At 23.9% G+C, this 11,709-nt stretch overlaps 3 protein-coding genes across 3 annotated transcripts; all 3 read left to right on the forward strand. All coding sequences in view use genetic code 6, as the record gives it.

Moving 5' to 3' along the window:
• Nucleotides 1–643: 643 nt before the first annotated feature.
• Nucleotides 644–2,188, forward strand: TTHERM_00289510 (leishmanolysin family protein; the record flags this gene model as incomplete). The annotated part of the gene is made up of 1 exon (XM_001018667.2): nt 644–2,188. The coding sequence occupies one exon, from the start codon at nt 644–646 to the stop codon at nt 2,186–2,188; it is 1,545 nt and encodes a 514-aa protein (XP_001018667.1).
• Nucleotides 2,189–5,313: 3,125 nt separating this feature from the next.
• TTHERM_00289520 (leishmanolysin family protein) lies at nt 5,314–6,858 on the forward strand (the record flags this gene model as incomplete). Its single annotated transcript, XM_001018668.1, has 1 exon — nt 5,314–6,858. One exon carries the CDS (start codon nt 5,314–5,316, stop codon nt 6,856–6,858), a length of 1,545 nt encoding a protein of 514 aa, XP_001018668.1.
• A 2,873-nt stretch (nt 6,859–9,731) lies between these two features.
• On the forward strand, nt 9,732–11,276 carry TTHERM_00289530 (leishmanolysin family protein; the record flags this gene model as incomplete). The annotated part of the gene is made up of 1 exon (XM_001018669.2): nt 9,732–11,276. The coding sequence occupies one exon, from the start codon at nt 9,732–9,734 to the stop codon at nt 11,274–11,276; it is 1,545 nt and encodes a 514-aa protein (XP_001018669.2).
• Nucleotides 11,277–11,709: the final 433 nt, after the last annotated feature.

The raw sequence follows: 11,709 nt of genomic DNA on the forward strand, positions 1-11,709 counted from the left end.
TTGACTTTTCAATATTTAAAAGTTAAATAATTAAAATAAATTTTTAAGAAAAAGAGTAAGTTTTAAAATTATTTTAGATCAACTATTGAACAATTAATTATGAATCTTTAGATATTATTTAAAAAAGTTAAAATATAGATAGTATGATTATAATTAGATTCATTTCATTAATTATTTATCATTTTTAATTTATATATTTGTTTATTTATTCATTTATTCAAATACATTTATTGTATTTTATTAGATTTTTGGACTTTATTTTTATTCATTTTAATCTATTTTTTAGTTTTTTTATCTAACTAGTAATATATTTTAAGGTTATCAAATTTTCTATTGTCAAGTAAAATGCAAATATAGTTATGATATTCTTTAATTATTAAACCAGTAATTAAATACAAATTCTTACTTTAATTTTTTAATCAGTTTAAATTAATTTGCCCTCTAGTACTAAAATATAGTCACATGAATTTTATTAAATATAAATTCTTATAAATAGCAGAATTAAACAAATATAAATATCCAGTACCATTTAAACATATCTTATATTTTTGAGCTGTTTTTACTTATTTAAATCATAGATCATAATAATTTAAATATAAACAATTAAATAAAAAAAATAAATAAAATCTAAATAACTAAAAGTATGAATAAATTCATTGCAGTTTTATTAATAGCTTGCTTTGCTTTTACTTAAGTCCAAGCTCATTCCCAAGGACATAAGTGTGCTCATGAAAAAATGAACGAAAAGTTAGACAAAGAAATTGTTGACTTGATTATTGATGAAAATGAAAGACATCTCTAAAATGCTAATCCTAGAAACTTTAAGATTACCTATGATATGGCTTATTTCGATAATTTACCTAATACTCCTGAAATGCAAATTTTCAGAAGAAGCTGTGAAAAGGCTATCAAGATAGCTTCTAATTTCTTCAGCAATCTCATCACCATCGTTCCTAAGCCTACTGGTTCTATGAAGTGGGACCTTAGACTTAACAAGTGTGGTGAAGCTACTATCCCTGCTGCAGATAAGACTACCGATAAGGATAGTGATCTCCATTTATATATCACTTTCACTGATGAACCTTAAGAAACTTATCTTGCTTACGCTGGATGGTGCAGATTCCTCAGAATTGTAGGTCCCACCCATGGTCAGGTTAACTTCAACTTGGGTCTCTTAAAATCCTACAACTTTGCCAACTCTCTCTAATTCTAAGATTTAGTTGGAATCGTTATCCATGAAATGACTCACGTTCTCGGATTTTCAGGATCAGATATTGCTAACTGGGTTGATGCTAATAAGAAACCTCATGTTAATCCTACTGTTCAACAAACTGTTAGAGGTATGAAAACTACATTTGTTAAAACACCCAATGTTCTTGAATTTGCTAAAAAATACTATGGATGCAGCACTATTCCTGGTATGCCTCTTGAAAACTAAGGTGGTTCAGGATCATCTGGTTCTCACTGGGAAACTACTATTATTCAAGATGAATTGATGAATGCTTCCATTTCCCCAACCATTCCTATTTTCACTGGTTTTACTGCTGCCTTGTTAAGGGATACAGGTTTCTATGCTTCAGTTAACTCAAATATGGAAGAAAAATCTTTCTATGGTAAAGATGCTGGCTGCTCATTCATAATTGGTTCTTGTGATGACAAAAAAAGAGAATTCTGTACTGTCGGATCTTTTGAATAAAAATGTGATTATTATTATCATGGTGTTGGACAATGTAACTCATCTACATTCTTAGATAACGATTGCGATACTTATCAAACTTTTAGTAATGCTAAATGTTTTGATGATTCAAACAACTTCTAGAATAACCCAACTTATAAAAGTGCTATGGGAGTTTCTCTTGGATCTAACTCTAAGTGCTTTAACAGCTCTCTTATTAATGAAAAATATAAACCTATCAAGGAATAAGGTTTATGTTATACCTATAGTTGTACTGCTGCAAACTAAGTTATTGTTAGTGTTGGAGGAACTCAAGTTACCTGTTCTAAGAATGGTCAATAATTGAAGGTTCCAGGTTACAGTGGTTTACTCACTTGCCCTGAAAAGCTTGATGAATTCTGTGCTTACAAGAAGTTATGTCCTAACAATTGTAGTTCAAATGGTTTTTGCAACAATGGAACTTGTATTTGTATGAATGGTTTCAGAGGAGCTGCTTGCGACTAAGTTGCTTGAAAAATTAAATTAAAAATTTTATACTATACAAATTTACATTATTATTAATTTATATAATTGTATATTAAGTCACTCAATAAAAAATTTAATATGCAATAAGTAAAATTTTACTTTATTTCCTTTGCTTAAAAAGTATATAAATTTATAAGAAATAATTATTTTACACAACTAAAGATTTGCATTTTTAATTTAAATTTTAGTAGATTATAAGTGATATTTTTTATATTTATTATTTTTTAGAATTTTTAAAAAAAAAAATAAAATTAAATTATTTTTTTATCAGTGAAAATTTTTCATAAAAATTTTTCATCATCTATTTTTGATATTTGGATAAATATTGAAAATAGATACTAAAAAAATATTTCATTTTTATATTTTTTATTATTAAAATATAACTCCTCTATTAAGTAATAATTGATTTTTTTGTGTTTATAATAATTATCTTGAATTTTTTCATTACTTTCTTAATGATTATTAGTTCTAAGAAAATAAATATTATAATTATCTAAATTAATTTATATTAATCATAAAAAATGATAATATGATTTTTATAAATTATTACTTTTGTATTGAAGCCAATTGTTTATTCTAATAATTAAACTTCATCCTTGAAATTAAAAATTTCTTACTAAAATAAATTAAATATGATATTAAAATAAAATATACAAATAATTAAATTTATTTTAAAACAGTTATTAATCATTTCTCTATAATTCTAATTTTCATATGCAAATTGTTTACAGGGTTATTAATGATTTATTCCTAATTAAAAATATAAATGAAAAGCGCTTTTAAGGTATCAAGAAAATACCATAAGCTTAAAACTATTAATTGATTGGTAATTTAATTATTTGTTTATAGTAAATTTAATTATATTTAATTTAACAAAAAACGAGCTAAATTTACCATCGATTAGTGAAATAATTAAATTTAAAAAAATGTGATTGGATATTTGCTATTTGAATACTAAAATATCAATTTCACCATCAATTTTTTAATAAATTAAAAATACATGAATAAAATTAACTTTGAATATCACTAAGATTTTAGTTTTTTCTATTTCCATATTTACTAAATGACTATTTTAATGCATTTTTAAAAGAATTTTATGATATATTTATTATTTATTATTTTATAAAATTCATACAAACTATTCAAATTTCAAAAAATGAGTTACTAATTAGAATCTAAAAGTATATTTTTCTAGAAATATTCTATGATGATTAATTTTTTAATATACGCATAGAGTATTTAGTTTTCGTACTTAATTAGCTCAAATTAATATGGCCATTAATTTATTATGTAAGTAAATTTTAATTAATTAATACATTTTTATTTTGTGATTTTAACTTGATTAATAAAACAATCTATTAATTATCACAAACTATAAAATGTAAAATTTTTACCATAAAATCTTTAAGATGTAAATTCTTGAATATGATGAATTTAAATCTATTTAATTATCTAAATATAAGGAATTTAAAACCTATTTACATTCATCATATTACTATCGCTTATTTTGTAAAAATTCACTCTAGAAGGAAATCTATTTAAAAATTATAAATTCTACTTTTTCTAAAAACAGGTAATGCTTTTAAATAGGGTAAAATAACATTATTAGGAATAGAAAATCGTTTCACTTTAATAAAAAGCATTCTTTTTCTAAGATTTCTATAAAAATATTCTGAATAAAAAACTAAATTTTTTTTTAAACAAAGTTTGAAAAAATATGTAATTTTAATTTTATTAAAATTCATATTTATAAAATTCATATAAAAAAAGATTAATAATTAAATATTTTCAATTAATAAAATATTCATCAGTGCTTTCATATTTAAATAATAATTAGAAAATATATATTTTAAGCTGTAAAAATATAAGGAATATCATGAAATCCTTTTTTAAAATTTAACTGACTCTGTGTAATGTTTTAAAGTAATTTGTGCGATCAACAATATTCATAATTTAAGCACTACCTTATATTCAATTACTTTATTTATTAAATTAATTAATCATTTTGTGGAAATTTCTAAAATTTGAATTTTAATTGAAAGTAAGCAAATGAATTCTAAATAAAATTTTGGAACAACATGTTTTAAAATCATCAAAAAATTAATGGTTAAAATATTGTATTTTTTAAAAACATAATTAATAATGGTTATAGTATAATTACTTTAGTATCACTAATTTATTAATGTAAAAAATTTTATTTTATTACGAAACCATATGCGTATTCCTAAAGCACTTTTTTGTTTCAAATAGACTTTTATAATCTATTAAATATTCATACAATTTTTCTTATAAAATCTTAAGATCCATTTGATTTACATTAATTTTTGTGAAGATTTAGCCTTGTAAATATTTATTAATAAAAAGCGTAGATATCCAAAATAGATTTTTATTGGTTTTTAAAAATAAACATGTTACACATTCTTTATGATGGTAATAGTTGATGGTCAGTTATTTAAAAAAATATTTTAAGACAAAACACTCATGTGATTTTATATTAAAATAATTTATAATGAATATATTTTTGGTATAACTGTTATATGTATTTATGATGCAAACTAACACTCATATTTCAAGGAAAATAAAAAATCAAATTATTTACACAAATCAAAATAGAATTTTATTGAATATTCAATATTTAAATACCTAAATTTTTCAAAAAATTTTAAAGAAAAAGCGTAAGTTTTAAAATAAAATTAATTATTGAACTATTTATTATGGAGCAATAGAAACAATTTAAAAAAGTTAAAATATGGATAATATGATTTTTATTAAACTTATTTCATTAATTATTTATCTATTTTAGTTTAATATTTTTTTTTTGATACATTTATCTTTGTAAATTTGTTGTTTTTAACACCAGTAATTAAATCCAAATTCTTACATTATATTTTTAATCAGTTTAAACTAATTTACTCTCTAGTACTAAAATATAGTCATATGAATTTTATTCAATAAAAACTTTTGCGGAAAGAAGAATAATCAAATATAAATTTCCAGAACAATTTAAACAAACCTTATATATTTGAGCTCATTTTAGTTATTTAAATCACAGATCACAATAATTTAAATACAAACAATTAAATAAATAAAGAAATCTAAATAAATAAAAAAGTATGAATAAATTCATTGCAGTTTTATTAATAGCTTGCTTTGCTTTTACTTAAGTCCAAGCTCATTCCCAAGGACATAAGTGTGCTCATGAAAAAATGAACGAAAAGTTAGACAAAGAAATTGTTGACTTGATTATTGATGAAAATGAAAGACATCTCTAAAATGCTAAGCCTAGAAACTTCAAGATTACCTATGATATGGCTTACTTCAATAATTTACCTAATACTCCTGAAATGTAAATTTTCAGAAGAAGTTGTGAAAAGGCTATCAAGATAGCTACTAATTTCTTCAGCAATCTCATAACCATTGTTCCTAAACCTACTGGTTCTATGAAATGGGACCTTAGACTTAGCAAGTGTGGTGAAGCTACTATCCCTGCTGCTGATAAAACTACCGATAAGGATAGTGATCTCCATTTATATATCACTTTCACTGATGAACCTTAAGAAACTTATCTTGCTTACGCTGGATGGTGCAGATTCCTCAGAATTATAGGTCCCACTCATGGTCAAGTTAACTTCAACTTGGGTCTCTTAAAATCCTACAATTTTGCCAACTCTCTCTAATTCTAAGATTTAGTTGGAATCGTTATCCATGAAATGACTCACGTTCTCGGATTTTCAGGATCAGATATTGCTAACTGGGTTGATGCTAATAAGAAACCTCATGTTAATCCTACTGTTCAACAAACTGTTAGAGGTATGAAAACTACTTTTGTTAAAACACCCAATGTTCTTGAATTTGCTAAAAAATACTATGGATGCAGCACTATCCCTGGTATGCCTCTTGAAAACTAAGGTGGTTCAGGATCATCTGGTTCTCACTGGGAAACTACTATTATTCAAGATGAATTGATGAATGCTTCCATTTCCCCAACCATTCCTATTTTCACTGGTTTTACTGCTGCCTTGTTAAGAGATACTGGTTTCTATGCTTCTGTTAACTCAAATATGGAAGAAAAATCTTTCTATGGTAAAGATGCTGGCTGCTCATTCATAACTGGCTCTTGTGATGACAAAAAAAGAGAATTCTGTACTGTCAGATCTTTCGAACAAAAGTGTGATTATTATTATCATGGTGTTGGACAATGCAACGCTTCTACATTCTTAGATAACGATTGCGACACTTATCAAACTTTTAGTAATGCTAAATGTTTCGATGATTCAAACAACTTCTAGAATAACCCAACTTATAAAAGTGCTATGGGAGTTTCTCTTGGATCTAACTCTAAGTGCTTTAACAGCTCTCTTATTAATGAAAGATATAGACCTATCAAGGAATAAGGTTTATGTTATACCTATAGTTGTACTGCTGCAAACTAAGTTATTGTTAGTGTTGGAGGAACTCAAGTTACCTGCTCTAAGAATGGTCAATAATTGAAGGTTCCAGGTTACACTGGTTTACTCACTTGCCCTGAAAAGCTTGATGAATTCTGTGCTTACAAGAAGTTATGTCCTAGCAATTGTAGTTCAAATGGTTTTTGCAACAATGGAACTTGTATTTGTATGAATGGTTTCAGAGGAGCTGCTTGCGACTAAGTTGCTTGAAAAATTAAATTAAAAAATTTATATTATACAAATTTACATTATTATTACTTTATATAATTGTATATTAAGTTACTCAATTAAAATATTTAATATGCAATAAATAATTTTCTTCATTTCCTTAAGATTAGTAATAAAATCTATATGAAATTAGTTTAATTTATAAATAGCTTGATAAAATTTAAAATTATAAGAAATTATTATTTTATACAATTAAAGATTTGCATTTTAGATTAATTTTTAGTAGATTACGAGTTGATATTTTTTATTTTTATAATTTTATAGAAGTTTTAAGAAAATAAATACTAAAAAAAACATTTTATTTATATAAATTTTTTATAAATATATCCCCTCTATTTGAAAAATAGATTGTTTTTTTTTGTGTTTATTATAATTATTTTGAATTTTCATTACTTTCTGAATAAGTCAATAGGATTATTAGTTTTAAGAAAATAAATATTTATACAATTATTTATATTAATTCATATTGACTATAAAAAAAAATAATAATATGATTTTTATAAATTAATACTTTTGTATTGAAGCTAATTTTTTATTCTAATATTTAAACTTCATCCTGAATTTAAAAATTTATTGCTATAATAAATTAAATATGCATTAAAAATAAAATATTTAAATAATTAAATTTATTTTAAAATACTGATTAATCATTTCTCTATAATTCTAATTTTCACATGCAAATAGCTTACAGGGTTATTAATGATTTATTCCTAATTAAAAATATAAATGAAAAACACTTTTATGGTAACAGGAAAATACCATAAGCTTAAAACTATTAATTGATTGGTAATTTAATTATTTGTTTGTTGTAAATTCAAATTTTTTAAAACTTAACAAAAACGAGCTAAGTTTACCATCAATTAATGAAATAATTAGCTTAACAAAAATTTGATTGGATATTTGTTATTTGAATACTTAAATATCAATTTCACCATCAATTTTCAATAAATTAAGAATATATGAATAAAGTTAACTTTGACTTAATTTAGATAATAGATTTTTTCCATATTTACTAAAAGCCTTTTTTAGTGCATTTTCAAAACAGTTTTTTCGATATTTATTATTTATTATTTATAAAATTCATACAAACTTTTCAAATTTCAAAAACTGAGTTACTTAATTAGTATGCAAATGTATAGTTTTCTAGAAAGATTCTATGATGATCAATTGTTTAATATAACCAGAGAGTATATAATTAATTTTCGTACTTAATTAGCTCAAATTAATATGGCCATTAATTTATTATGTAATTACACTTTAATTAATTACTCTAAAACCTTGGTCAATATCACCACTGGGATGGTGATGGTTATTTTTTGTTTAAATTTTACTGCCTCTGGGATATTGATTGTAAATTTTTTAAACCTGGGATATTTACTAAGGTTTTAGAGTAATACATTTTTAATTTTGTGATTTTAACTTGATTAAGAAAACAATCAATCAAATATCACAAACTATTGAATATAAAATTTTTACCATAAAATCTTTAAGATGTAAATTCTTGAATATGATGAATTTATATCTATTTAATTATCTAAATATAAGCAATTTAAAGCTTATTTACATTCATCATATTACTATTGATTGCTTATTTTGTAAAAATTTACTTTAGAAGGAAATATATTTAAAAATTATAAATTCTACTTTTTCTAAAACAGGTAATGCTTTTAAATAGGGTAAAATAACTTTATTAGGAATAGAATTTAATAAAAAAATTCTTTAATATAAGTCATATCAAAAAATTTATATTAAAAAAGATTAATAATAAAATATTTAGAAAAGATAAAATATTCAGAGCATTTTCATATTTAAATAATAATTAGAAAATATATATTTTAAGTTGTAAAAATATAAGGAATATCTTGAAATCATTTTTTTAAATTTAACTTCCTCTATGTAACGTTTTAAAATAAATTATAAAATCAACAATATTGATTATTTAAACACTACCTAATAGCCAATTATTTTATTTATTAAACTAATTCATCATTTTGTGGCAATATCTAAAAATTTGAATTTTAATTGAAAGTAACAAATGTTTCTAAATAAAATTTTCGAAAATCACCAAAAAATTAATGGTTAAAATATTGTATTTTTTTAAATAACATAATTAATAATGGTTATAGTATAATTACTTTAATATCACTAATTAGTTAATGTAAGAATTTAATTTTATTTAAGAAACCATATATATATTTCTAAAGCTCTTTTTGTTTCAAATAGTTTTTTATAATCTTTTAATATTCATACATTTTTCCTTATAAAAACGTCTATTTTTACTTTAATCGAAAAAAAGATTTTATGAGAATGTATATAATCTTTAGATCTAATTGATATCATTAATTTTTGAGAAGGTTTAGCTCTTGTAAATACTTATTAATAAAAAGCATAGTTATTCAAAATAGATTTTTATGAGTTTTTAAAAATACATATTTTACACATTTTTTATGATGGTAAAAGTTGATGGTCAGTTATTTTAAAAAATATTTTAGAACAAAATACTCATGTGATTTTATATTAAAATAATTTATTATGAATATATTATAATTGTTTATTTAGATATATTTATCTGTAAAATAGTAGTTTTTAAGACCAGTAATTAAATACAAATTCTTACATTATATTTTTAATCAGTTTATACTAATTTACTCTCTAGTACTAAAATATAGTCATATGAATTTTATTAAATAAAAAATTTTGTGGAAAGAAGAATTAATCAAATATACATTTCCAGAACAATTTAAACATACCTTATATATTTGAGCTCATTTTAGTTGTTTAAATCACAGATCACAAAAACTTAAATATAAACAATTAAATCAAAAAAAATATAAAATCTAAATAACTAAAAAAGTATGAATAAATTAATTGCAGTTCTATTAATAGCTTGCTTTGCTTTTACTTAAGTCCATGCTCATTCCCAAGGACATAAGTGTGCTCATGAAAAAATGAACGAAAAGTTAGACAAAGAAATTGTTGACTTGATTATTGATGAAAATGAAAGACATCTCTAAAATGCTAAGCCTAGAAACTTCAAGATTACCTATGATATGGCTTACTTCAATAATTTACCTAATACTCCTGAAATGTAAATTTTCAGAAAAAGCTGTGAAAAGGCTATCAAGATAGCTACTAATTTCTTCAGTAATCTCATTACCATCGTTCCTAAACCTACTGGTTCTATGAAATGGGATCTTAGACTTAACAAGTGTGGTGAAGCTACTATCCCAGTTGCTGATAAGACTACCGATAAGGATAGTGATCTCCATTTATATATCACTTACACTGACGAACCTTAAGAAACTTATCTTGCTTACGCTGGATGGTGCAGATTCCTCAGAATTGTAGGTCCCACTCACGGTCAAGTTAACTTCAACTTGGGTCTCTTAAAATCCTACAACTTTGCCAACTCTCTCTAATTCTAAGATTTAGTTGGAATCGTCATCCATGAAATGACTCACGTTCTCGGATTTTCAGGATCAGATATTGCTAACTGGGTTGATGCTAATAAGAAACCTCATGTTAATCCTACTGTTCAATAAACTGTTAGAGGTATGACAACTACTTTTATTAAAACACCCAACGTTCTTGAATTTGCTAAAAAATACTATGGATGCAGCACTATTCCTGGCATGGCTCTTGAAAACTAAGGTGGTTCAGGATCATCTGGTTCTCACTGGGAAACTACTATTATTCAAGATGAATTGATGAATGCTTCCATTTCCCCAACCATTCCTATTTTCACTGGTTTTACTGCTGCCTTGTTAAGGGATACTGGTTTCTATGCTTCTGTTAACTCAAATATGGAAGAAAAATCTTTCTATGGTAAAGATGCTGGCTGCCCATTCATAACTGGTTCTTGTGATGACAAAAAAAGAGAGTTCTGTACTGTCGGGTCTCTCGAACAAAAGTGTGATTACTATTATCATGGTGTTGGACAATGCAACGCTTCTACATTCTTAGATAACGATTGCGACACTTTTCAAACTTTTAGTAATGCTAAATGTTATGATGATTCAAACAACTTCTAGAATAACCCAACTTATAAAAGTGCTATGGGAGTTTCTCTTGGATCTAACTCTAAGTGCTTTAACAGCTCTCTTATTAGTGAAAGATATAAACCTATCAAGGAATAAGGTTTATGTTATACCTATAGTTGTACTGCTGCAAACTAAGTTATTGTTAGTGTTGGAGGAACTCAAGTCACCTGCTCTAAGAATGGTCAATAATTGAAGGTTCCAGGTTACACTGGTTTACTCACTTGCCCTGAAAAGCTTGATTAATTCTGTGCTTTCAAGAAGCTATGTCCTAGCAATTGTAGTTCAAATGGTTTTTGCAACAACGGAACTTGTATTTGCATGAATGGTTTCAGAGGAGCTGCTTGCGACTAAGCTGCTTGAAATTATAAATTAAATTAAAAATTAAAACTATTAAAATTTAAATTAATACTAATTTATATAATTGTATATTAAGCCAATCAAATAAAATGTTTAATATGCAATTAATAATTTTTTTTACTTCCTTTAGATAAATAAAAAATAAAATTTTTATGAAATTAGTTTAGTTTATAAGTAGGTTAATAAGTATATTAAATAATAAAAAATTATTATTTTATACAACTAAATATTTTCTGTTATGATATAAATATCACATACAACTAAAATATTGATATTTTTATATTTTATAGAAATTTTAACAAAATAACTAAAATTAAGGTAAATTATTTTCATGTATTTTATTAAAAACCTTTTTTATCATTATAAGACTTGTTAGGATAAAAATGATAGGTATAGCTTGATTTTAACCCTATTAGCCTTAAATTCCTCCAATTGT

This window comes from Tetrahymena thermophila (genome assembly GCF_000189635.1).
Source record: "Tetrahymena thermophila SB210 genomic scaffold scf_8254594, whole genome shotgun sequence".
Lineage (NCBI taxonomy): Eukaryota > Ciliophora > Oligohymenophorea > Hymenostomatida > Tetrahymenidae > Tetrahymena > Tetrahymena thermophila.